This window comes from Callorhinchus milii, unplaced genomic scaffold, assembly GCF_018977255.1.
Source record: "Callorhinchus milii isolate IMCB2004 unplaced genomic scaffold, IMCB_Cmil_1.0 Scaffold24, whole genome shotgun sequence".
Taxonomy (NCBI): Eukaryota; Metazoa; Chordata; class Chondrichthyes; order Chimaeriformes; family Callorhinchidae; genus Callorhinchus; species Callorhinchus milii.
Genome location: NW_024704765.1, coordinates 4,205,889 through 4,233,817, shown reverse-complemented (window position 1 = coordinate 4,233,817; position 27,929 = coordinate 4,205,889). Strand labels below are relative to the sequence as shown.

Sequence of the window (27,929 nt, the reverse complement as noted above, 5' to 3'; positions counted from 1 at the left end):
GAGCCACAGAGCATGGTACAGAGCAGAGCCATGGAGCTAAAGGGGCCAGATGCGGTACAGTGTTACTGCTTTTTTTATGATGTGATGCTAAGCAGCTGGTAGAGGCGTGTTCATGAACAGAAGTCCTATAGAACAGGGAGATGCTAATCAGTAGGCACACACACCTTCATTGTTTTTTTAAGAGTGATGGCAGTTAGGGTAAGGCTCTGTCGCGCCCTCTTACGCTAAGGCAGGGCTGTAGCTCTTGAGCACAAAGTTCTGCAAAAGATAATAGCTTCTCCCTCCCTCGTCTAATAATAATAATCCTTGCGTTTGATGTAGCACCTTATCACATCCTTGAGACGTCTCAAAGCACTTCAAAGAATATACTGTAATGTGAATTGACTGTATATTTTGTGGGCGAAATTTGCAGCCAATTGCATACAGCAGTGTCCCACAAACAGTTGCGGATTGAGTGACCTAATTATTATTTTTTTGGAAGGGATTATTATCCCCGGAAAAGCGATCCGCCAATCGACTAATAATTGGGTTCCTACTTACTGCTAGGTAAATAGAGGCATGTGGAGTAAGGAAACTTGCCCAATGTTTCGCTCTGCCCTGGAATCGAACCAAGGTCCTCTCGCTTGCGAGGCGAGTGCTATTGACGTTGCTATTGACTCCCCTCTTCATTTCCTAAGACAGCAAGAATTTTGACGGTCCAAAATTCCTCACTCTCCGTCTCTCTCTCTCTCTCTCCACATGACACACCAGCACATCAGAAAGAAATCAAGCCACCATTTCCAATTAATCCCATTTTGTTTTACAGACATTTCCCTGGCATGAAAGGCACTCTATAAATATTGGGACATTCTGCAGACACTGGGAGCGACACTGCAACTTTAAGAGCTGTTGCTATGTAACCGAATGTGGTTTGGAATTTGGCTTCACTGGCCAATGGCAAAATGCTTTTACCCTGGAATTATCGAATAACAGGCTCGCCCTCAAGCAGTCAGCTGTGATTTGTTGGTTTAAAGTAGCTGGCCAACCAATTGTAAAACGTTGCATTTCACGGAACAAAGTTTTAATCACAAAAACGTCAAGAAGTTATTTTTTTCCTTCCCCCCCCAATTGAGAGGTATCAAACCAAACGCTGAATGAAGATGATCAGATCAACGTCAACAAATGCACCCAGAGCAGTCTCGCTCACTCTGTGTGTGTGTGTGTGCCTCTCTCCCAATCGCACAGCACATATGCTGCGTCACAGAAATCCAGTGCTCTCACATTTACTACATTGTCTCCAGAGGTGCTGATTTAAAAAATCTCTTGCCTCGCAAGGGACAGGACCTGGGTTTGATTCCCGGGCACAGCAAAATGTTAGGCAAGTTTCCTTACTTCACACGCTTCTGTTTGCCTAGAAGTAGGAATCCGGTTATTAGTTGATTGGCGGATCGCTTTTCCGGGAGTAATAATCCCTTCAAAAATTATTTTTTTATTTTTTTTAAAATGCAAAAATGTAGTCACTCGATACGCACTCCTGTGCGTAATTGGCTACTGAGTTTCGCCCACAAAATTTACAGCTAATTCACTTAACAGTATATTCTGTGAAGTGTTTTAAGACGATTTGAATATGTGATGAGGCGCTATATCAAATGCAAGGATTATTATTATTAAAGTGTTACCGATGGAGCCAGGGACAGCACGTCAATGCCCAAGGACAGTGTGTGCCTGCATAGAGTCTTGGCATCAGTAATATCATGATGTAAGACATTCAAGCTTGTCCATTTTCCGCTGCCAAATTATGGGAGCGGAATTGTGAAACACAACAGAATAGTGTGTTTGCAGTGGCTGAGTAAAGCCATGTGAAAATATCTGGTCTTCTGTGTTGACAGCAGCAGCCAGTGTAGAGGAGAAGACTCAGTTACTAGCCTTATCATTGACTATGAACAGGAAACAGAGGCGGTTGTGCAGTGATGTGAAAACGCACTATTGAATGTTTAGTATTAGGCTTGAGCCACACTCAAAGACTTTGAACACAGGTCGAGGAGGAGCGATGTGGCCCATTTACAGAGCAGCCACAGACCTGCGGCAAGCACCTCTCCCTCTCTCTCTCTCTCTCGCTTTGGTGCGTGTGTAAAACTTTGGTCTTCATTCAGCCTCAGGGGAAAGAGTAAATTCAGCTGCAGTAGACCCTTGGCTGTCTCGTGCACATTAGATTTTGCTTTGCTCCCAGCTGGGGGCAGGGCCTGTCTGTGCCACAGGTAACATCATCACTGACACTAAACAGTCCCCGGCCGGCCCGCCAGCCTCAGCACAGTGACCTACGTGGCAGGCTCATGAAAACCAAAACTCCCCTAAACGTACGGCGCCCCTCGCCATTCTGATGGACTGTTTCCCGCCACTTTAGATCCCACAGGAGCTCGCAGCCACCAGTAATGAGGCGCAAAGCAAGCTGCAGTGAACACAGGCTGTAGATGCTGTTATTACCAGCAGGTGATGCTGCAGGCAGCGTTGCTGAGGTTCAGCAGGTTCACTGTATGAGGCCTGACGCCCACATTCCGCACACGGCGTGGATAGCAGAGCTACATCTCGTTGTGTGTTCTCCGAGGCTACTTCCTCCTCCCCCGCACTGTGATATTTGCATCCTGCCTGATGATAATGGTGTGCATTTCTTACAGCGCCTGTAACACTGATGTTCTCAAAGGGCCCCTCCACAGGGAATTGCTGTTGAGTGTATATTTGTAGGTGGATGTGGCAGCCAATCTGTGACAGCAATAGCTTGACTGCCACACACAGGCGCACACGCACACACATACAAACAAACGAACAGAGAGCACACACTCACACACACAGGCACACACACACAGGCACACAGGTGAGATAGCCCATTTAGATTTTTTGCAGCGGGGCGGGTGAGGTAAATGGGAATTAGGGGAATTATTGACCAGGAACCACATTTCCTTTTACAGGAATGTAAAAGGAAATTTTGCAAATTAAAAAGGTAAAGAAAGAAAATTGTAAAAGTGGAGAGGAAATAGACAGGGGGTGGGGTGGGGGGGAGGGGACTTGTGTCTGCTGCGGTGCACAGAAATATCCCTGCAGCCTCTCTCTCGGGTGGGGAGGTGGGAGAGGATCAGGCCTGCGGTCTGTCACTTCGCAGCCACCGTCACTCTCAGCCCCTTCCTTTTCCCATGGTCAGTTTCTCAGTTTCTCACCGACTCAGCCTGACAACGTAAGAACCTAATCTAAATCCTATTTAGTCAGGCTTCAAGAGTGAATAGGTCAGAAAAAGCCACCCCTTAAATACCTTCCCAATGGCTGGGAGACTCCCTCCAGCAAATGAGTGGAGAAGAGGGCAAGTTGAGGTGCACCAGAGGGTTTTGAAGCCTACCTTTGTTCTGTAAATTCTCGTCTTCCTTGCGCACATTTCAGTGAATGCCATCATCCTGAAGCTCGATGTCACCACACCTTCAAACTCCATGTTCACAACCTGCGAGCAGGCCAGAGCCAACCATCAATATCCAGTTGAGAGCTTGTTATTATACATCGGCAGCTAAATTCCCCATGACAGGACTCAGTGCTCCCTGTACACACATCAGGTACAGCCTGGAGCACACGTTCTGTTCACATTTACATAGAAAATCACCTGGAGATTCATCACTGAGCACGGTGGCAAGTCTAAGCACTCTGGGACACTGCCCTGTGTGAGGGGCGCTTGATAAATGCAAGTTGTTGTTATGTCAGTTACCTGATTGGTGATGAAATCATTATCGCATTCGTAAATGCATCTCCCGTACGGGCCAGTGTGAAGTGCCGCAGTCACCAATTCAACATCGATGCTCGTTCCCTCACAGATAACCGAGACAGGCCACCCTGTGTTACCCTGAGCAGCAAACGGATAAACAAACCTCCCATTTGTACAACCCCTGTAACACTGAATCGTATCAGAGCACTTTACAGGGATTGTTGTGCAGTACAGTAAATCACAACACATGAGGTGAGTGAGAAATTAATAATAATCCTTGCATTTGATATAGCACTTTATCACGTCTTCGAGACATCTCAAAACGCTTCACAGAATATATTATAAAGTGAATTGACTGCATATGTTGTGGCCGAAACGCAGCAGCCAATTGCGCACAGCAAACAGTCGTGAATTGAGTGACAAAATTATTCTTTTTTAGGTGAATGATAAATTAGTCTAGAGAACTGTCAGCCAGGATACCAGGCAAATTCTCTTTTCTAATCGTATTGTAGAATCTTCAACTTTCACCTAAACGGGCAGACATCTCCCAGAATGATAGCACCATCCTACACCAGCCCCCTCAGCACTGCACTGGAACTCCAACCTCGACAACATTCCTTGTAAAGAGCTCGTGGTGAAAACAGCACTGAGTCGAGTCCCAGCATTTATACCACTGGCCACTTTAGCACAGTGTAACGTCTGCAACACACATCACAGCTTAGCCAAAGTTTTAACGGCATTTATTATCGGCCTTTCATTTCAGCAGGTGCTTTCCTATCAGCTTTCACATCTACCCCTCTCCCCGGGTCTCACATGGCTGAGACAGTGCCTGCCAGCAACATCCCCTACTCCAGTGAGCTACCAACCCTAGCGCTTCACCAGATGTCTGTCCTCCCCCCTGGGGCACAATAGCTAAGCTGTGCTGCTGTATCCCAGCGATGCCAGCAGAAGGTACCAGCTTTTGTAAGCGGCTGCCTGAAGCCCAGCCCTTCCCTCTCCCATTCAGCCTCTTGCCTCTCTCGCTCTTTTTAAATGCCCATTCGTCATTCATACCGCATTAGTGACCCCCCTCCCCCACCCGCACAGGTTTAATGAGCAGATGGCTCAGTTTGCGTAGCCTGTAAAAACTGTGAACAAAGCCATCCTTAATTGTATGACCTTTGTACCAGCAGGCTGACAGAGGCAAAGTCCCCTCTCTCCATGGTAACTGGTGTCCGGTGTCTTTGTGGCACTGCTGATGGTCAGAGCACAGGTGATTATAGGGAATCAACCGGAACTAGTATTCAGCACTCACCCCCCACCCCCTCTTCTGCCCATGTCTTCCCCATTGCCTGACTGTATTAAAATAAAGCCACATTACGTACGGTCCGCTCATGCAGTGACACCGCATGTACCAGGTGCACTGGATCCCTGCACCACATGCACAGTATGTTAGACTCAATCGAGTCTGGCCTTAACACGTGCCAATCGGTTGATTTGACTCTAACTCTGAATCTGACCTCTTCGCATCACCAAACTTGGCGTCAGCAAAAAACAGAATCAGGAGTAATAAACCTTGAGTTGTAATAATCTGCACACATTCGTCATCTCATCACCACAATGTCCTTATAGCGCTTCACAGGATTTTACTGTAAAATTAATTGCTTGTTTGTTTGTAATAGGCAATTGCACACAGCAATGTCCCTCAAACAATCATGAAATTTTATTTGGGGAATTATTTGGCCAGGACACCGGGAGAAACTCTCTTCTCTTGTCAAATAGTAGTGCAATAAGATCTTTAACATCCACTTGAACAGGCAGTCAGGACCTTGGGTTAAAGTGTCACCCAAAGGATGGTACCTCCGACAATGTATCGCACCCGCAGTGCTGCACTGGAGTGTTGTCTTAGACTTTGTGAGTTCAAGTCCCAACATGGGGCTTAAACCCACAACCTTCTGACTCAAGAGGCAAAAGTGCTACTACCAATGACATTGCCGCCGGCATGAGGAGAGAGAGAGCGCTCCCAGCGAGGATTCCACCAGTTGCTCTGCTTACCCGCTTCACTCCTTCCAGGTAAAGTTTCTTAGCAGAGAAAGGGCAGGTCTGCTCACAGCCCAGTCGATACAACGATCAGCTGCACCGTCAGGCTGGACAAAAGTGGGGAGAGATTTATTATTATTTATTTGTTTTTGTTAGGGATTATTACCTCTGGAAAAGCGATACGCCAATCGACTTAACAACCGGGTTCCTATTACTGCTAGGTAAACAAAGGCGGGTGGAATAAGGAGACTTGACCAACGTTTCACCCTGTCAGGAATCAAATTCGGGTCCTCTTGCTTGGGAGGCAAGTGCTCTAACCACTGAACTGCAGGACTCCACAAGATCCTACAAAGGATGATAGCTTTGGAACTAATAGGTAACAGCAGAACTCGGTACTTGGGGTGAAATACTGGAGGGTCCATGGACCAGATCCCCAGTGTGAATCACTAGTCGGGAGAGAAGAGAGAAGAAAACTGATGAAATAAAAAAACCTCACCCATAGGAGGGTTACCCAGCAATACTGACCTTGTTCTCTCTGGTGAAATGGGATAGCGACACAAATGATGAAACTTTGACACACCTTAAAAGGACACACGAGTGATCACATGGCACCCTACACCAGACTGCGGGGGTGGGGGGGGGACACATCAGTGGGGGCTGGGAATCGGCAATGCTCTGGGGTTGGCTGGTTTGAACTTGGTTCACTGGGTTAGGTACAGCAGCTAGGAATATGTACTAAATATTCCCATCACAACAGTCACACCTAGAGTGCAAGCTCAGGTCGTGACAGAGCTCTGGTGCTGTCTGCTGGCGCCATCATTAAAGATTTATTTCTTCAATTATCGATTGTAAACGAGCAAAACCACTGGCTACAGAAAGCAGACAGCCAATGGTCTCCGGAACTGGGGCCTGGGTCTGGGGTTAAACACTGCGTCTAATAAGCCACAGGCTTATGCCAGAGGTTTTATGGAACCAATTACTGGCAGATTATTGTTCACTTCAGTGGGGAAGAAATCAGTACTAACTGCATCTGCAGCCTGTTGTTTGCTCTCACTGTATCTCTCTTCATTCCAAAGCTGTGATCTTTCAAAATCCTTCCAACCTGCTCACTTCCTCTGCTCGGAGGGCACTGGCCTGCTTCACATTCTCAGACCTGCCCGCCCGACCATCGATTGTCGAGCTTTCCGTCCATCTGCCCCCACTTTCTGGAACTCCATCCCAGAATCTTTTCGCCTCACCCCTTCCCTTGCTCCATTCAGGTCTATCTCAAGACCTTCCTCTTTGACCATACTTTCGGTTATCTTCCTGAATCCAATTAATGTGTATCATCCACGAAATTTTCACACAAGAAAATATTTATATACATGGTAATTAATTACACCTCAATTAATTCCTTCTTTCCCAAGTGTGTCTTAGTCCTTTCCCCGTCCCCCAAAGCACGACTGTGGAACTCACCTCCTTCCCCCCCCATCCAGCTATTGATGGTGTTGATGTCATGGCAAGATATAGCCAGCAGAGAACGTGCTCTCCTCTTCACGTGTCCAATTCCCCTGCACAAACAAGTGTGCAAAGTGATAATAACCAACCTACAAGAGACGTATGTTTTACAGACTGAAGGCGAGTGAGGGTCACTGTCAGGGTATATATCAGCGTGTGTGTGAGGGTCAGTGTGAGTGAGGGTGTGTCAGGATGTGTGTGAGGGTATGTGTGTGAGCGAGAGTCACTATGAGAGGATATGTGAGGGTTCGTGTCAGGTTGTGTGCGAGGGTCAGTGTGAGGGGATATGTGAGGGTCAGTGTGAGTGAGGGCGTGTGCTAGGGTCAAGGTATGTCTAAGTGAAAGGTTGTGTCAGGGTCAGTGTGTGAGGGTCTGTGTGAGGGTCGGTGTGTGAGGGTCTGTGTCAAGGTCAGCGTGTCAGGGTCAGTGTGTCAGGGTCAGTGTGTGAGGGTCTATGTCAGGGTCAGTGTGTGAGGGTCAGTGTGAGGGTCTGTGTCAGGGTCAGTGCGTCAGGGTCAGTGTGTGAGGGTCAGTGTCAGTGTCAGTGTGTGAGGGTCTGTGTGAGGGTCAGTGTGTGAGGGTCAGTGTGTGAGGGTCGGTGTGTGAGGGTCAGTGTGTGAGGGTCTGTGTCAGGGTCTGTGTGAGTGAGGGTGCGTACCGGGGTCATGGTATGTCTGTGTGAGGGTCGGTGTGTGAGGGTCGGTGTGTGAGGGTCGGTGTGAGGGTCAGTGTGTGAGGGTCAGTGTGTGAGGGTCAGTGTGTGAGGGTTGTGTTAGGGTCAGTGTGTGAGGGTCTGTGGCAGGGTGTGTGTGAGGGTGCGTGTCAGGGTCAGTGTGAGGGTCTGTGTTAGGGTCAGTGTGTGAGGGTCTGTGTCAGGGTGTGTGTGAGGGTCAGGGTCAGTGTGAGGGTCTGTGTTAGGGTCAGTGTGTGAGGGTGTGTCAGGGTGTGTGTGAGGGTCTGTGTGGGTCGGGTGTTGAGGGTGTGTGTGAGGGTCTGTGTTAGGGTCAGTGTGTGAGAGTGTGTGTGTCTGTGTCAGGGTGTGTGTGAGGTGTGTTAGGGTCAGGTGTGGGTCTTGTCAGGTTGTGAGGGTCAGTGTGAGGGGTTCAGTCCGGGGTGGGGTTACTCACGGGCTCGAGGGGGTGGATGTGGGCCACGTGACCAACGGCTCCCCGCGAGCAGCTCCTGCAGGCACGTGACATGAACGTCAGCCAATCACAGCGACCGCCCCAGCCACAGCCCCGCCCCCCGAGAACATGATGGAAAATTCCACCCGCGTCTCGCGCAGCCTCAGTGCGTCACAACCCCCCCACACACACACCCCCACCCCCCCCACACACCCACACCCCCCCACACCACCCACACCCCCACACACACACCCACCCCCCCACACACACACCCACACACCCCCCCCCCCACACACACACACACACACACCCCACACACACACACCCACCCCCCCCCACACACACACACCCCACACACACCCACACCCCCCCACACACCCCCACCCCCCCCACACACACCCACACACACCCCCCCCACACACCACACCCCCCACACCCACACACCCACACCCCCCCACACACACACACACCCACACCCCCCCCACACACACCCACCCTCTACCCCCCCCCACACATACACACACACCCCCCACACACACACCCTACACCCCCTACCTCCCCCACACACCCCACACACACACCCCCCCACACACACACCCACACGCCCCCACACACACACACCCACACCCACACCACACACCCCCCCACACCCCCCACACACACACATACCCCCCCCACACACACACACCCCACACACACACACACACACATACCCCCCACACCCCCCCCCCCCACACACACACACACCCCACACTCCCCCCCCCCCCACACACACACCCCCCCCACACACCCCCCCCCACACACACACACTCCCCCCCCACCCCCCCCATACACACACCCCTCCCATACACACACCCCCCACACACACCCACACTCCCCCATCCCCCCACACACACCCCCCTCACACACACACACACACCTCCCCACCACCCCCCACACACACACCCCTCCCCAACACACACCCCACACAGACTCATACACTCACAACCCCCCCACACACACGCACTCTCATACACCCCCCTCACACGCACACAGACTCTCCTACATAAACACACTCCACAAAACACACACAGAGAGACAGATTCCCAAACACAGACTCTCACCCCTACACACACAGACAGACTCACACACACCAAACTCCCCCCCCCCACACACACACAGACTCTCATACACACACACGCTCATACACACAGCCCTCTCGCCCCCTACAACAACAAGATTCCATTTATTGAGCGCCTTTCACGTCAGGAGGCCGTACCGAGGCGCTGCACAGTTGGGTCAGGACCTGAGCATTGGGGGGAGATGGTCAGGGTGAGGGGAGGGAAGGGAGGGAGCGAGGAGGGGGTAGAGAGTCGAGAGAGGAGCTGAAGGCTGAAGGTCAAAGAGAAAGGTCTTGAGACCGGCCTTGAAGGAGGAAAGGGAGGAAGCGGCGAAGGCACTGGGGATAGAGTTCCAGAGCCTCGGGGCTGAGAGGCTGAAGGCCACTGATGGTCGGGCGGTTGGGGCGGGGGATGTGGAGCAGACCGGAGCCAGAGGAATGGAGGGTACGGGCAGGTTCGTGGGGGATAGTAGGTCAGAGAGGTAGGAGGAGCGAGGCCGTGAATGGCCTTGTAGGTGAGGGTGAGGATCTTGAATTCGATCCTCTGGGGGATGGGGAGCCAGTGGAGGCGAGCGAGGGTGGGAGTGAGGGCGAGGGTGAGGGTGGGAGTGATGTGGTCGCGGTGTCTGGTGCGGGACAGTACACGAGCTGCAGAGTCCTGAATGACCTGCAGTGTGGAGGGAGGGCCGGGAAGGCCGACGAGGAGAGAGGTCCCACAGTCCAGGTGATAAAGGAGTGGACCAGAGATTCAGCTGCGTGAGGGGTGAGGTAGTGTTGTAGTCTGGCGATGTCCCCTACAGATGGACTCTCATAAAACATCACAACCATCCCCCACCCACATACACAAAGACAATTCCCCCCCTCCCCCCACCCACACACACAGACTCTCATACACACAGCACCCACCCCACTCCACAGTCACAGACGGACTCTCACACACACAATCCCACCCTTCCACACATACTGACAGATTCTCATACACAAAACGCCCCCCACACACACAGACTTTCATACACACAACACCCCCCCCCCCCCACACACACACACAGACTCTCTTCTGATGTCAGAATGAAGGTTGGTGGACCGGACACGTTGACTCACTGTCCTTTCTCCATAGATGCTGCCCAAACCGGCTGAGTGATCCCAGCGACTTCTGTTTTCGCTTCAATAATAATTTGAGTTGTTCAAACAATGTATATACACAAGTTGTGTAAACCATGTGGAAATTCAGGTGCATTAGAGGAGCTGTGTAACCCGTGTAAGTGATTTTTGCCATAGGTAGCCGGTGCTGGAGGGCTGGGGCATGGGGGTCATATGTGGGCCACTCAGTCTGCCGCTCACCTACCCGTCCTGTCTGTCTGTGCAGGGACATGGTTAGCGTCAGGGCTAACTGACACCACCTGTTGTTTGTGCTTCTTGTATTACTTGGGCTCTCCCGCGGCAAGCAGTTGCTGTTACAGGGAATCAGATAGGAATTACTTCTTTCTATCATCATACAGTATTACATGGGTGTGCGTATATATGTATGTATATACATAAACTCGGAAAGAAATGGTTGCAGGATACTGCAGACCAATATTGGAGCTTCTCCCAGCTCTGACAGACAACGCCTCCCAAGCAGACTGCTAACTTTCCATCAAATGATGTTGCGCAACTGTTCATCACAATACTCTTATTCCAATCATATCAAGGCACTCAGCCTAAGCAAGTAACTGAGTGGTACTGACTGTTCCCCATGTGAACATGGAGATGAGGTCAGTGACCAGCGGTGAATTTCGATGGGGAGAGGTAGAGGGGGAGGAACTTTTCCTGCAAACAGCAACGCGGCATCTTTCAGGTCTTCCGGAAAGAGGCAGACGAGGATTTTAAATATCTGTTCTGGAGGACAGTTAAAACATGAGGAAAGTTTTGTAGAACTTCAAACCCTTTGTTAATGACACATTTTCCTTCTCCCAAGAATATTAGCAATAAAGTTGCTCACACGGGCCTGCTTCACAGCCGCCACTGACCATCAATCAGTGGACGAGCTCTCAGCTATCCTGCCTCCGTTCTCTAGATCTCACTGTAGAGTCCCTCCATCTCACCCCCTCCCTTCCCTTCCCATCGTTAAATACTGCCTTGAGACCTTTCTTTTCAATCGTGCTTTTGGTCCCTTTCCCCCCCCCCCCCCATTCCCCCCCCCATTCCGCCCCCCCCCCATTCCCCCCCCACCCCATTCTCCCCCCTCCTTGACTACCCCTACTCCCAGTTCACTCTGTGAAGCACTCTGAGAATGTCCTGCTAACGTAAAAGACGCTCTAAATGTAAAACTTGTACAGCGTTAGCGGCTGTTCATGCTTCATCCTCTTGTACAGTCCCTGCAACTTGCAGCAGTGTTTTCTGGCTTCCTCATCTACATATCAATCGTTCTGTTCTGCCAGCAGTAAACTACAGTGTGGTTTGCGCGCCAGGAAATGCAGAGTGTTTTGAATGAGAGTAGAACCACCTCCCCTGGACAAGGAACAATCGTAGGCAATGGATTTGAAATGCAAAAACACACAAACCAGGAGACACATCAAAGCAACATCAAACACTTGGCCCCCAAAGCAGACAATCTCTCTGCTTCTGCTGTTGGTCAGACAAGGAGCAGGGACAAGTGAAGTGGGAGGCACTTCACGGCTTTGAAGAAGTAACCCCTGAGAGTTGTTCTGTTTGTGCTAAAAACGGAGATTTTAAATCCTCTTTTTTGTTGTGTCTCAGTGTTCACAGAATAAGAGGAAGGCTTTCTGGCCGACGTTGCCTGCCATTTCCCCATTACAAGAACGTATACTTTAACACAGCATCTTCCACATTGGATAATGCCTCCCGGTGCTTTGTAATGACAACAACTTGCACTTATATAGAGCCCTCGCGCAGGTTAGTGCCGCAGAGCGCTTAACAGTGACTCCTTGCATTGATACATTGTATACATTGTATATAATTTGATATATTGATACTTTTGTTTGATACTTTGTAATTTGATACTTTGTGATTTAATACTTTGTAATTTGATACTTTGTGACTTGATACTTTGTGATTTGATACTTTGTGATTTGATACTTTGTGATTTGATACTTTGTGATTTGAATACTTTGTGATTTGATACAGTGTGGGGGTAACATCACAATGTCTCAAAGCACTTCCTAGGAAACTGATGTCAAGTGATCATATTGGTTGTCAATCAAGAAGCCATTTTGCACATAGTGAGTTCCAGCAACAACCTGCATTTACAGCGTATAGCACCCGTTCATGCAGAGGAGCTTCTCAGAGAACTGCAGTTACAAACAATCACGAGGTAGATGGCTAATTTACCTGGAGAATTGTCATGAGCCGGGAGAAACGTTTGCAATAGTGTCATGGGATCTTTAACATGCATCTGAACAGACAGGACCTCGGTTTAAGGATGGCACCTCCAACGACGCAGCACTCTCACCCAGCACCGTGTCAGGGTGACCGACGGGACCATGTGCTCAAAGTCCCTGATGTATGGCTTGAACCTATAACATTCTGTCTTTGAGGCCAGGCTCTACATAATCCATAATAATAATCCTTGCATTTGATATAATGCCACAAGGCTCTGAGGTAAATAAGTCTCAGAGCTGCTGTGTGCAGGTAAACATCACAGAACAGCACAGCTGCAGAATTCAATTGAATCAATCTCTGTTTGAGCGCAGGGACTGTAGCCGCCTCAATAGTTAGCCTCTCACCTGGGACAGGTAATAATAATAATCCTTGCATTTGACATAGCACCTTATCATCTATTCGAGATGATACAAAGCACTTCACAGAATATATTGTAAAGTGAATTGAATGTATATTTTGTGGGCAAAACGCAGCAGACCAAATCATTTTTTTAAGGATTACCCCCGGAAAAGCGATCCACCAATCGATTAACAACCAGGTTCCTACTTCCTACTAGGTGAACAGAGGTGTGTGGAGTATAGGTAGATTACATCAACAGATTGGCTAATCAAAGACTGTCTCTTCTAATATGTTACTGAGAAACCAGACGGGGTGGTGGGGAAGGTGTACAGTGTCCCTGACGACGCTGCTGTGTCGCTCACAATCGCTATCAGGATTCATTCTCCCTCCACTCTCAGGTCGCTGTTGTGTTGAGAGTGCTGCGCTTCCCAATATAGCCACCGGGGGGCACATGAGAACAGCTCAGCACCAAACCTTGTGCTGTGTTACTTTCTCTCCGTCAACCACAGCACCCGCCGTGTGGACCATCAAACCCACCGAGAGCAGCCATGCGCTTCACTGCCTCACCCACATGGCCCTGCGTCAGGCAGTGTAAGCACAGTACTGAACAGCAGAGGTCATCCCTCACAGCCAAGCTCCGACCCTGCCCTCTCAGCAACAACATAAACAGCAAATTACATTTGTATTGCAACTTTCACGTTGGGAGGACGTGCCAAGGTATAGCCCCGATCCCACCCTCCCTGCCCAGGACACGGCTGTGGGCGAGGTACCAGAGACCCTGTCTGCCAGTACGGACGAGTGGACATGCCCCTTCCTCCCCACCTCTCCGACCTCCTAAAGCTGCCAACCTCCTCTATCAGCCTGTCAGCTTCCTCCGCTTGACGGACACTGGCTATCTTCAGGTCCCCCATACTTTCCATCCCACCATTGGTGGTCAGGCATTCAGCATCTCTGCCCCACACTCTGGAACTCTATCCCGCAATCCCGCCACCTCACCCACTCTCTTGCCTCCTTCAAATCCAGCCTAAAGACCTTCCTCTTCAACCATACCTTCGGCCACCCTCCCTATCCTCTTGACCCCAAACTTGGTTCCCAGCTTGTGTCAAAAACCTATGAATGTCCAGTGCCCTGGGATGTCTTTCCGAAGGGAAGGGCGCTATACAAGTGTAATTTGTTGATGTTGTTGGACATGAAAGGGGACAGGTAGGAAAAAAGTTTCAATACACTTTGGACTGTGGAAAGTGTATTTACAATTCAGTGGCAGATGTGTTCACATTCTATAAATAAAGCTCTGGGATCTAGCACAGAGGATATTCTCTTTGTTCCGTGTGTGTCAGGCCAGTAAAATTACTACTTTCTGCTACAGGTGTTACCGTGACTACAGCTCAGATCATCCCTGTAAATCTATAATCATTAACAGAGGAGTTGTAGCACACCACAACTGCAGACATTGTTTCTCAGCACAAACTACCCTCAGCCGTTCCATCCACAGGGCTGAGGGCAGTGGCTGAGCGTTTAGACTGTCTGCCTGATTGCCAGCCAGCGATGTGTGATGCGCTGGACAGTCCAGGGTCCGAACAGATTAGAATGCGATGTCCCTAAGGCCAAGTCCCTACTGATCCTCAGGTCTATGCTCACACCCTAAGGGGGTGCTCAGAGAGAGCCATATCCCAGCAGAGGGCGCCCCAGGAGTAGGCCATTCACTTGGCCATTCACTAGGTTGGTCCATGATCTAATAGAATGGAGGAATAGGCTCGAGGCTGTTCCTCCATTCTATTAGATCATGACCAACCTATACCTCAACTCCAATTATTAGGGGGATTCTGAAACTCCCTCACCCCTCCCTGCACCACATGCCTGTTACTCTGGGCTTATGTCCAGTATGGGAAAAACAAATCTCTAATGTGTTGGGGCAGGACTGGAATCAGATTGAACATGATAAAAGAGCAGAAGCCTGGACCGAAGGTGATCCAATCACACCAGCTGTACAGTGCTCGGTTTCTGCGGCTTAGCAGAGGCTGACGGGCGAGTTCTGACAGGGCTGAGACTTAACTGCAGCCTCTCTGGAGACACACTTTTTTGCCTAGAAATACACAATCACTACATTTCACAATTAATTCCTGTGAAGCGCATTGAGATGTATTGATGACGCGATACAGCGCTAGATCAAACAGCTAATGCTTAAGATCCCACAACACTGTTGGAAAAGAGAAGGGTGTTTCTCTCTCCCATTGTCCTGAGGTACAATTGCTCGCTCACATCAGGGATGTTTTCTGGGTGCAAAATTGCTGCCCTGTTTGTCAATAAGAACAGTCACTCCACTTGGACACTAAGTTACTGTGAAGCATTGAGAGAGAGGGAGAGAGAGAGAGAGAGAGAGCTCGCACTCAAGTGAGAGAGACTGCAAGAGAGAATGGTTTAGAGAGGGCTTGCAAGAGTGAGAGTGCGAGAGAGAGAGAGAGCCTGAGAGTGAGAGCGTGTGTGAGACAGAAAGAGAGAGAGAGCAAGCAAGAGTGTGTGTGAGAATGATAGAGGGAGAGCAAGAGAGAGCCAGTTCGGCCCCTCTGTGGAACATCGAGTGCCTCTTGTGTGCTATCCATCACCCATCGCTCAGCACTTCGCATTGCCTAATTTGGCTGTTGGATTTCTGAGCTATCAGTCAGTCAGTTCAGTCAAACAAACACTTCCTGCCTGGCTCTTACCCTCCGCTCCATGGGAAAGCTTCAAACAGCTGGAAGCAATCACATTTACTGCAGCCTTTACATCAAACCATTAGCCTTGAAGAAACAGTGTCCCTTTTGTTATTTGAAGCAACTTTCTGACTGAGTAAATCCCAAATTGCCTCTTTTGAGAACGGGTGGAATTCTACATGAGTTCCATAGGACAATGCGGGGCAAGAAGGCTGGGGGTGGGAGGGAGACAGGCCTCAGGGTCTCTGCCTCACACCCAGCCCCCGGCTCACCTCCGACTTGAGTCTGCAGCTGTTACGACTGAATGCTCAGGTAGCCGTGCTGCAGGAGGGTTACAAGTAATTTTGAGCCACCAAGGCCCCGGGTACACAAACAGACACACACACGCACACCTCACATTTCTTCTCCATGAAACACACATATGTAAGAGCTTTCCAGAGATTCCTTAACAGTGATGTGAATGAGGTGATTGCTTGGTGGGGAAAGGCAGTGAGCGGTGTGTGCCAGCGGCGTCTCGCACATGCTGAGGCCAGCAACAACAACAACAAATTACATTTGTATAGCACCTTTCGTGACAGGAAGATGTCCCAAAATGCTGACAGCAGCCTGTCCTCAGGCGACAACTCAAACCCAATAGTGTTGTGGGATCTTTAATAGGTTGACATGGTTCAGCTTAATGTCTCACCAGAAGGACAACACCTTCAGCAATGCAACTCTTCCCCCACTCCACTGCCACCCCCCACCGAGACAGCCCCCCCAGAGAGACCCCCCCAGAGAGACAGCCCCCCCTCCCGCGCCCAGAGAGTCAGCCCTCCCCAACCCCCACCACCTCAAAAGACAGCCTCGAGGTTCCAGGTGCTGATTCACACTGTATTACTGTGATCATAATTTGGGTTCCGCACTTGCAGACATGTTACAGTCTCTCTACCCAATGGCTCGGTGCCACGGCATTTAACTGGAGGGGATTTATCACAAAGCTCTCAATACAAACAGTTTCACTTCTTAAATTACAATCTAAAAATGACTGAAGTTCACGGAGGTGAGGTTAGCTCAGCTCAGCTCAGCACTGCTTCATAATGCAGTGAAACTGGTTTGAAGGGAAATACGTTAATCTGGTATTTACTGTATCACTCAGTGGTGTGTAACAGATTCAAGATAGAAACACCCTGCAATAGGGATTGAGCAGCTGCCCCAGGTTACACGATCGGCATCTGTCAACCTTCCCAGAACAACAACAACAAATTGCATTTACACAGTGCCATTTTTTCAACAACAACAACAACAGCATTTTATATAGCGCCCTTCACGCAGGGTAGGGTCCCGAAGCGCTTTGCAGTGTCGCAGTCTGACCCCGAGCCAGGGGGAGAGGGAGGCGGCGAGGTGACTGTAAGAACGATCAAGAAAGCTCTTTAGGTAGGATTTGAAAGTGGGGAGGGAAGGGGGCAAGGCAGAGGGTATGAGGGAGACAGTTCCCATCGGGAGGGCGTCCCCAGGCACTGGACAGTCAAGGGTGAGAATTTGCTTCTAGCTCGACAGCACCACACACTCTGCGCTAATACAGCTCAGGGAGGGGCACACACTCCACCCAGAGAAATCGCTGGAGGACATCATTCGGCCTATTGTCAAGGTGTCAGAGCTCAATCCCACTACAGCTCTCTTATGCTAATCCTATTCCTATTGCTCTTTCCTCCTTGTATCTATACATTCAACCCAGGTCTTGTTGTGCCTGTTCAAGATGTTATCATTATAATTGGCTGCCGGATTTCACCCACAAAATCCACAGTCAACTCACTTTACAGTATATTCTGTGCAGTGATTTGAGACATTTGGAAGACATGATAAGACGCTGTATGAAATGCAACGATTATTATGATTATTATTATAAATGTGGAATCACAATAAGAAGAGAAGGTTGTTTCTCTCTCACTCCCCAGTGTCCTGGCCAACAATCCTCCACGTAAAACTGATCATTCACATTCTGATTGTTTGCTATTCGAAAAATGCAATATTTTGAAGACTGAGGTGGATTGATATTTATTAGGTAAAGGGTATTAAGGTGTGGGGTAAGGACAGGTCATTGGATTTGAGGTCCAGATCAGCCATGATCTTATAGAATAGCGGAACAGGCTTGAGGGGCTGAATGGCCTACTCCTGATCCTATATGCTCGTAAGATGGCTACCACAGTCAATTACACAACCACTAAATCTGTCCACGATTGGGATGTGCTGAGGCATGTGAGTTACTGACCTTGATCACATGGCTCCTGCACTCACCTGTATTTTCAGGAAGGCAGGCGAGTACCTGAGCACGTGGCATATGGCTAATAGCACTCCGCTCGCCCGACACACAGACAATCTGCTGGCAATCCTCCACCGTCACCTGTCAACACACACACACATGCACACACACAAACCAAACCTGTCAGACACTCACAGTAACAGGCACGGCTTCAGATTGACCTTAACATCATGTTCACCACACTGAAAAAGCAGAGTGCATACACATGCACACGCATACGCGCACTTGCATACACACTCATCACGCAGAGCGCACGCAGCAGCCACTTGTGCACACGCGCACGTAATTGCACACATGCACACTGTGGAGCCCTGTAGCTCAGTGGTTAGAGCATTTGCCTTGCAAGCAAGACACCTGGGTTCAGTTCCAGGCTTATCCACACAGAGCCTAATAATAATCCCTCCAAAACAAAAAACAATAATAAATTGCCATGACTGTTTGTGAGACATTGCTGTGCACAATTGGCTGCCGCGTTCGCCCACAAATATACAGTCAATTCACTTTACAGCATATTCTGTGAAGCGCTTTGAGACATCTAAAAGACTTGAAAAGCGCTATTTCAAATGCAAGGATTATTATTATTATTTACTCGCATACCCACTCAGTTTACACACACACATACACAGGGCACACACACACACACACACATACATGAGGTGGGTTGTATATCCAAGATCCAATCAATCTGCACACTACAGCTGAAGCCGGTCACTCTCTGGCATGGATTGTGGACTTGGTCCAAACAAACTGAATTGAGTGAAGCTAAAATACACAAATACAGATTTGTACCGAGTCCAAACAGACGCTGAGGGGTTGAGTGCAGTTCGGGGAGTGAACAAATCCCCATTTATAGGTAGAGTTCAGCCCAACGTTGATGTCATAGACTGAGGGCCGTTCTCTGCCACTCGAACACACTGCGCTCAGCCTCCTGCTCTCTGCTCCTCCCTCCGTGTCCCCTACCCCCAGCTCCACCCCCCACCTCGCCCATCTCTTTCCGCTCCCCCACCCCTCTCACCACCCCCCACCACCACCCCAAAGTGATGACAGGCAGACATGCGCCACTGAGTGCCTGACGTTCAGTGGCTGACTCACCGCCATTGGCTTCTCCAGCAGGACGTGGTAACCTTTCCCAGCAAACGCCACGGCCAACTCCTGTACAACAGCAAACACAGTGATCGCTGAGCTCCCAGACTGCCGCCATTCAGCATGTACAGGAACAACAACAGCATCAACAACATCAATAACAAACACAACAACAACCACAACAACATCAACAAACACATGGCACGCACAGAACATGCATTCCCATCTCACTTACCCCACCCCCTCACCCAGCTTGCCCCCACCCCAGCTTGCCCTGCCCACCTCCCCGCCTCACTGTACCTTGTGCAGCCGGTCAGGGGTGGTAATGATCATGGCATCAGCAAACCTCTCCCGTGCAGCTTCTTCCATCCAATCTGCCATCACAGTGACACAAGCGGCGTTAGTGAGCAGTGCTTACACAGGCCTCGGTCTAGACATTGAAGAGCAACCGGAGTGCTGGGGGACAAGACCAGGGCACAAGCAAGGCCGGTGCGGGGGGGACGGACAGGGCAACACCACCCACCCCCCCTCCAATAACCAGGCAGGTGATGTGTCACAAGGAGTGCAGCCCTGGGAATGCCCGGAGCCCCCTCCCTTCCACCACTGGGCTGCCAGGCTCACCCTGAAAGATGTTGTCGTCAGCGATGCATATCAACACTGGAGGCTGGTCCTGGCCACAAGCCGATAGTCCGCCATCCACATCACCTGCACTAGACATCACCAGGTTAGACACCCAATTCACCAACCACACCGGATCCAAGCCCTGTGTAAACCCGGGGACTTTTATGAGAGCTGTAGAAACATGCCGGGAAAGGCCATGAGAAATCAATGTGATATAAACCATTCCTTTCCATGATTATCACAAGCAAAGTGTTACAAAACGCCGCTAATTTCATTTAGATCGAGAGCGAGTGTGTGAGAGTGTGAAAAAGAAAGTGTAAAAGAGAGAAAGTCAGATGTCCAGGGCAGTTCAGACAACTTTGAACACCAAGGAGCTGATCTTATCACATGCCTATCTTTAGTACCTTAGTTTGAGAAATGTCAGCTCTTCAAACAAAGGACATTAACTGAAAACAAATGATTAAGACAGGAAATAGTTTATCAGTGCACAAGTAGGGCAACACGGACAAAAGGCTCTGAGGTAAACAAGTCCCAGAGCTGCTGTGTGCAGCGCCAACTGTGAAAGTAAACATCACAGCACAGCTGCAGAATTCAACCGAATCAATTTCTGTGTGAGCGCAGGGACTTCAGCTACCTCAATAGTTAGCCTCTCACCTGGGGATAGGTAACAATGATAATAATAATCCTTGCATTTGATATAGCAACTTATCACATCTTCGAGATGTTTAAAAGCGCTTCACAGGATAATACTGTAAAGCGTAGTGACTGTATGTTTTGTGGGCGAAACAACAGCAGCCCATTGCACACAGCAATGTCCCACAAACAGTCGTGGATTGAGCGACCAAATTATTATCATTATTATTATTATTTTTCAAGGGATTATTACTCCTGGAAATCCTATTCTCCAATCGACTAACAACCGGGTTCCTAGTTACTACTTGGTAAACACAGGCCTGTGGAGTAAGCAAACTTACCCAACTGGGAATCGAACCTATGCCATCTCACTTGCGAAGGGAGTGCGCTAACCACTAAGCTACAAGCCTCCATACTACAGGCAACAGGTAACACTGAGTGAGCTCAGGCAGAGGTGGGGGAAGGGTGTCATGGAGACAACCTCTCTGGTGCCCAAGACTGACAACAACAGTAAGTTGCATCTATATAGCGGCCTTCACTCAGGAGAGAATGACAGTGGCAGAGCCTGATGCCGAGTCAGAATTTACCAAATATTTTGTGACCTACCTTCATCTACTCTGGGAAATCCTCAGAGAATTGGGAATAAACGTGCTCCCAGTTCCCAGCTCCGATCACCAGCACCTCCGCCCGGCCTCAACATCACCACAGCCAGTCCCTGCCTCACTGCTCATGTCACGCCCAATGTCACACGGGGAGATGCGGAGCTGGGGTGGGCGGACGGGACAGAGGGAGGGGGGGGAGAATGGAAAAGGTACAAAGGGGGTATCGTTAGGCAGCAATGGGGAACAACCAAGCCGGTGTGACGTTCCCAGCCCAGGAGGTGCTGAGGCTGATCGATAACATCCAGGCTGAGGTCAACTTACTCTCACTGAACCTGACAGCCAGACCCTTGCTCCCCCTCCAACAGAACCACCCCCCAACCCCTCCGAACTCCCTCCCCACGACAACCCCCACCCCCGAGGGAGAGACCCACTACAGAGAATCCAGTCCCTCCCAATGAGAGTGAGTGTGTGTGGGGTACGGGTGGGATAAGAAATGTAGGCACAGTTGGGGGTTGAGCCCAGTGTGTACCTGCTCTGCTCTGACCACGTCAGCTCCGGAGACGTAGCTTCCCAGCTTCTGGCTGTGAGAGAAAGTCACTGAGCTCCGGGCTGGGAAGCAGCTGGGAGCCGGTTCTTGGCTGGAGCAGAAAACTCAACTCAGTGTGTCTGAGGTCACACTGACCGCAGTGAGTCTCCAAACGCCTGCATATGTAGCTCTGTGTGCCAGTGTTTGCTCAGAACGAACCACAGTCTCTCCCAGTGGCTAAACACAGCTAAACGCAGGTCCTGTCTGGCTGCTCAGTTGGTTGACTGTTAAGGTGGCCAGGAGAAACAACCGTCTCATTTCCGATAGATTGCTGGATGTTGGATGTCCACCTGAATAGAATGGGATGGAATGAGGTTTAACATCTCATCGGAAGAGTAATAATGATAATAATCCTTGCATTTGGCATAGGGCCTTACTACGTCTTCAAGACGTCTCAAAGCGCTTCACAGAATATACTGTAAATCGAAATGACTGTACATGTTGTGGGTGAAACACGGCAGCCAATTGTGCACAGCAGTGTCCCACAAACAGTCGTGGATTTAGTGACCAATTTATTATTATTATTTTTCGAAGGAATTATTACCCTCGGAAAAGTGATCCACCAATCGACTAACAGCCGGGTTCCTACTGGGTAAACAAAGGCAAATGAAGGGCACTTCTGACAATGTAGAGCTACCCCCAGCCACCTCCCCCCCAGCGCTGCGCTGGAGTGTCAGGCTGATCTGTGACCTCCTGGCTTGAACCCACAGCCTTCTAACACAGAGGCGAGACACTGAGCCAGGTTGAGACCTGAGAACATGAATACTGTCATTACTGTGTGCACCGGGCAGAGGAACAACATAACAAATTACATGACTATCATTCCGGGAGGACATCCCAAGGTGATGGACAGTCAAGGACAGGGAACGTGGGGGGTAAGAGGGTGACTGAAACTATGGTCGAAGAGGGTCTTGAGGTGGGCCTTGTGGGGAGGCAAGGAAGGGGACGAGGCGGAGGGGCTGTGGGATGCAGGTCCAAAGGGTGGGGAAGAAAGGTTGAACCAACTTTCCCCCCAGCTTGCAGCAGAACGCACTCAGAAAGCTCCACACCCTTAGGGCTCCCCCCAGACCCTCCAGTTAGTAGTCAGCCCCCCCACCCCCAACCATGATACTGACCTCTCCTCCTCGCTGCACCTCGCTGCACCTCACATGACCTCTGACACTGCTCAGAGAATTATGCTTAAGGTGTGCGCAAAACAAAACAAAACCGTATTTGATTTTTGGGATTTTTTTTAGGAGAAAGTTTCCAATCTTTTCTCATGGAGCGAAGTTGTGAATGTCTGACTTACCCTGTGCTGTGGGCTGCGTGTCTGTCTGTGTGTCAGTCTCCACCTTTGCACAGCGCAGGTGTTATTTTAGGTTCACTCTCCAGTTGGCACCGCTCTTATCGGGGAATCTACAGCTCCAACTGCTGAGCCGAGCAAACAGACCGTTGCGTTGTGTTGTGTGTTTAAACCTTAGCTGCTGCAGTACCTGTACTCTGCTGCTAGGTGGCTCACCAGCCATGAACTCAGATAATAATAATAATAATAATAATAATAATCATGATAATAATCCTTGCCTTTGATACAGCGCCTTATCACGTCTTCGAGACGCCTCAAAGCGCTTCACAGGATATACCGTAAAGTGAATTCACTGTATATTTTGTGGGCGAAACACGGCAGCCAATTGTGCACAGCAGCGTCCCCGCAAACAGTCATGGGTTGAATTTCTTTAATATAATTTTTAAGGGATTAATTATTATCCCCGGAAAAGCAATCCGCCAATCGACTGACACCGGATTGGTTCGGATCCCAGGGTTCAGGAAGAAGAAAAGCAGACAGGTCTCCTGTTGCGGGTCCCTGGGCTGATTTTGTGCCTGGGTGTGACATCTGGTGGAGAGATGTCTGTCCGACTCGGCTTCAGGTGCGTGTTCTGCCGACACAGAGTGCCCAGGTTCACACACGCCAATGGTCGCAGGGGGGGAGGTGGGGTAATCGGAGGGTAAGACTGGGAGTAGGCAGGTGTGTGCTAGTGGGGAGAAGATTAGAAAATTAATTAAGACTCATTAAATTAATGATAATAATCCTTGCATTTGATACGGAGCCTTATTACGTTGTTGAGACGTCTCAATGCGCTTCTCAGGATAGTGGAGTGACTGTGTGTTTTGTGGGTGAGAATTGCCTGAAAAACAGTCCCACGAACGAGCGTCACTGTCAGACGGCATTCCTATCTCGTTGCCCGAATTTTACCTAATCGTAGCCTGGAGACCATTTTGCCTCCAAAAAGAATCCTTAAATTCGGTCTGAATCCGGTTTGGCCACAGTTCATCTTGTAAACCGGCTTCTAATTAACAAATTAAATTAAATTTTCCTAAAACCATGTACGACACGAAACTGTAAGACAAAAGTGGCTGAGAGCCGCCAGCCTTTGGCGAATCAGAAACTAAATGTGGTGTTAGTCAAATGGAAAAGGGATAATGAGAGAGAGAGAGTGAGTGAGTGAGTGAGTGAGTGAGTGAGTGAGCAGCAACACACAACGGCTGGTATAAAGGGTTAAATACCCACTTAGGAGCTCTGGTCTTTGCTATAACTGAAACAGCCCCAAATGGAACGCTCACATCTGGCTCAGGGGTGAGATCGCCCCCTTGTGGCCATGAACAACCAGTACTGGCGGGGTGGGGAGGTGGGGGAGGGAGGGGGTTAAGGAAATTGGGAATACAGTTTAAAAAAGAGAGACTAATCTGTGTGCAGCAGTCAAATAGGAGGAGTAACGCCGGGTTAAGCCCTGAGATGGGCTTGCACACGGTCTGTGTGGCTGAGGTCACTGCGTGGCCAACCCCGAGCAAGCTCTCTGCTCGCAACGCAGTGTGAGCACGTCTGCCCTCCTCTGTTTATCCTGCTGTAGCTCAAGAGACAGCGAGAGAGATAGGGAGACAACCAGTGTGCAGTCAGTTGTGTCACACTCTGACCCAGCAGTCAGCTCTGCCTCCCAACTGCACCGCGCTGTGTCAGGCCGGGCTATACCAGGCTATCCCGGGCTTTGTCACGCTACGCTATGCCCTGCCAACAACAACTCAGCTGTGAGATTTTAGGACAAGCTGCCCTTTCAGCAACAAGAGAGGTTACAATATTGTTTTTGTATAGCACCTTTCACGTCAGGATGATGTCCCAAGGCGATGGACAGTCAGGGATTTAAATCCGAGCTGGGGGGCATTGGGATCAGAGAGTGTGGAGGGTAGCCGGAGGTGCGGTCGAAGAGGAGGGTCTTTAGAGGTGCCTTGAAGGAGGCAAGGGAGGGGATGTGGGGTGGAGTTCCAAAGGGCGAGGGCAGAGAGAGTGAAGGGCCGACCGTCGATGGTGGGGCTGCCCGGGCGAAGCGCTGTAAAATCTGAGGCGAGCATCATATTGCTGTAACAATAGACCAAAACCTCTCGGGTATCTTTCTCAACTCAACCTCCTTCTGCTTCGTGGGACATTGTGTGTTTGGGGATCGGGGTGTGGACTTGACAATGATTCTCTGTGAGAAACCTTCAGTGGAGACGTACACACACACACACACACAAATTTCCACCACGATAATTACTGTGCTGGGAAGCCACACAACCCAAGTCCTTTCGCATCTTTCAGTCCAAGGTCGGGGAGGTGAATAGCAGGGTCCCAGCCAATCCCAGGGTTTTATTATTGACAACTGTGACTGCTGGATGGCAGGGGGACAAAACTCCGAGCAACAAGAGGGAAGGAGACAGCAGTCACTACGGCAACATGTAACTAAAGCTTCCATCTGCAGCATGTTTTTATCTGAGAAGTTGTGCCTCAGGCACCTCCGAATCTCCTGACAGTACTCAGGCTAATCTAGACAGCAGCCTCCCTCCCTTTCAAACGGAGCTCTGCACCTGCACTGGCTTCCATTGTACAATGGAGTCCTGGAGCTCAGTGGTTAGAGCACACGGCTCGCAAGCGAGAGGACCCGGATTCGATTCCTGGACAGGGCGAAACGTTAGGCAAGTCTCCTTATTCCACACGCCTCTGTTTACCGTGCAGTAAGTAGGAACCCATTTGTTAGTCGAATTGGCAATCCAATTGACAGATAGTCAATCTAATTGGCAGATCACTTTTCCGGGGGTAGTAATCCTTTAAAAAAATGATAATAATAATTTGGCTCAGTTCGGCCTGGCTTGGCACAGCTCATTCTCCCGCCTCTGGATCAGAACACAGTGTTCCTTCCAAGCCAACACTCCAGCACAGCGCTGGGGGCAGGTGAGGGGTTGGAGCGCTGAACTGTCGGGAAAGGTCACCTTTCGGATGAGACATTAAGCTGAGCTCCCGTCTGTTTGATCCTGTGAGACAGTTGGAAAAGAGAAGAGTTTTTCCTGGTATCCTGACCAACAATTATCCAGATAAAGCGGGCATTCACCTCACGGCTGTCTCCAAATGTCTGCTGCTTTTGCCATCAAACAGTCACTACACTACAGTCCCAGCAATTACCGTGAAGCAGGCAAGGTGTGATAATGTGCTATATTTATATATATATATATATAATAATGAAAATTCTTTCTTTCCAAAATGCTTCAGACAGTTTGGTTTTCGCTGACGTTATAATATAGGCCAAGGAGCGGTGAGAGCTGATGATGGCCAGAGACAGCGAGATGGGAGGGAATGAGATTCAATCTAAAACTCAAATTAGACCCGGATTTATTCCTCACGGGTTCCCAAGGTTAAAAGAAATACAATTACCGTGGGGACAGCTCGGCGACAGGCTAACAGAAAGGGAATTAGGGAAAACCTACTTTCATGAAAATGGGACGTTATTTTTAGTGCCGTTTCATCAGGATTGGCCCCAGCGCCTGACCGGAATTCCTTCTTTCCCAGGAAAGAAATAATAATAATTCTTGCATTTGATGTAGCGCTTCATAACATATTTAAGACGTCTCAAAGCACTTCACAGAATACACTGTAAAGAGAATTGACTGTATATTTTGTGGGCAAAACGCGGCAGCCAATTGTGCACAGCGGCGTCCCACAAACAGTCATGGAATGAGTGACCAAATTTTTTTTGAAGGGATTATTACCCAAAGAAAAACAATCTGCCAATTGACTAACAAGTGAATTCCTACTTACTGCTGTGTAAACAGAGGAGTGTGGAGTAAGAAAACTCGCCTAACGCTTCACCCTGCCCGAGAATCAAACCCAGGTCCTCTCGCTTGTGAAGCGAGTGCGCTAATCAATACACTACAGACTCCACAAATGAGTGAACAGAGGGGCCCGTAGTAAGAAGGTCATAGGTTTAAGCCCTGTGTTGAGGCTTTGAGTTTACAAACCAAGCTGACACCTCAGCGAGGTGCTGTGTATGAATCTGGTAGGTTCTTGTTAAACCCTCGAGTGTTTGATACAAAATCATGGCTCACAAGACTTAGCCTCGGGTCACATCTCCACCTGCTTTTAAGAAATGTTGGCAAAAGCATCCAGTTAGGTAAATTATAGATGATGCTCCAATTACCAGAGGTAATGACCCTTAATATAATAGGGACGGGTTTAGACTCAAACTGGAGTCAGATTCGGGATGTTTTCAGATCGCTGGTCTTCGGGAAAACAGACAGTAGTGATAACAATAATAATAACCCCTGCGTTTGATACAGTGCTTTATCATGTCTTTGAGCCGCCTCAAAACGCTTCACAGAATATACTGTAAAATGAATTGACTGTGTATTTTGTGGGTGAAATGCAGCAGCCAATTGCGCACAGCAGTGTCCCACAAACAGTCATGGAGGAGTGACCAAATTATTATTATTTTGTTAATGTTGATGTTTGTTTGTTTGAAGGGATTAGTACCCCCGGGTTCCTACTTACTGCTAGGTAAACAGAGGTGTGTGGAGTAAGGAAACTTGCCCAACATTTTGCCCTGCCCGGGAATTGAACCCAGGTCCTCTCATTTGCTAGGCAAATGCTCTAACCACAAAGCTACAGGCCTACATGCTGGAGACTAACTTGGGCAGGAGGAAGACTAAAGCTATGGTGAAGAGGTGTGCAGTTACCCAGCTCTGGGGCCGGGTTCCATTCAACCCCACGTCTCCGCTGGGTGGAGTGAGATTGGAAAACGAACGGCTGTGAGGTGGCACTGACCGACAGGGACCCGAGGCAGCAGTGAGGAGACCTGAGTGGGATTGGGGATGGTTCTGTTGGTCGAGGACGGGAAGTACTGCGGTTACAGTTGAGACGCGTTCATTAAGTGGATTTCCACAATAGGCTGGCAGCAAC

At 49.5% G+C, this 27,929-nt stretch overlaps 1 protein-coding gene across 8 annotated transcripts in view; it reads right to left on the bottom strand.

Annotated features, from left to right (window-relative positions):
* zgc:154075 (uncharacterized protein LOC556929 homolog) overlaps positions 1 to 21,652 on the bottom strand; it is a 28,256-nt gene extending 6,604 nt beyond the window's left edge. For 2 of the 8 annotated variants that reach the window (XM_042343520.1, XM_042343521.1), the window contains exons 1-8: positions 21,113 to 21,270; positions 19,874 to 20,044; positions 19,553 to 19,626; positions 19,262 to 19,360; positions 18,145 to 18,250; positions 8,365 to 8,419; positions 7,196 to 7,326; positions 3,368 to 3,466 (exon numbers count right to left, since the gene is read on the bottom strand). In XM_042343520.1, the coding sequence (XP_042199454.1) occupies positions 3,447 to 3,466; positions 7,196 to 7,326; positions 8,365 to 8,419; positions 18,145 to 18,250; positions 19,262 to 19,360; positions 19,553 to 19,626; positions 19,874 to 19,970 (582 nt within the window). In that variant the 5' untranslated portion in view covers positions 19,971 to 20,044; positions 21,113 to 21,270 and the 3' untranslated portion in view covers positions 3,368 to 3,446. Of the gene's footprint in view, positions 1 to 1,361; positions 1,391 to 2,532; positions 2,701 to 3,367; positions 3,467 to 5,755; positions 5,848 to 7,195; positions 7,327 to 8,364; positions 8,420 to 18,144; positions 18,251 to 19,261; positions 19,361 to 19,552; positions 19,627 to 19,873; positions 20,045 to 21,112; positions 21,271 to 21,637 lie in introns of those variants that run through there. The other 6 variants (XM_042343525.1, XM_042343524.1, XM_042343522.1 and 3 more) reach the window with 6 other exon arrangements.
* Positions 21,653 to 27,929: the final 6,277 nt, after the last annotated feature.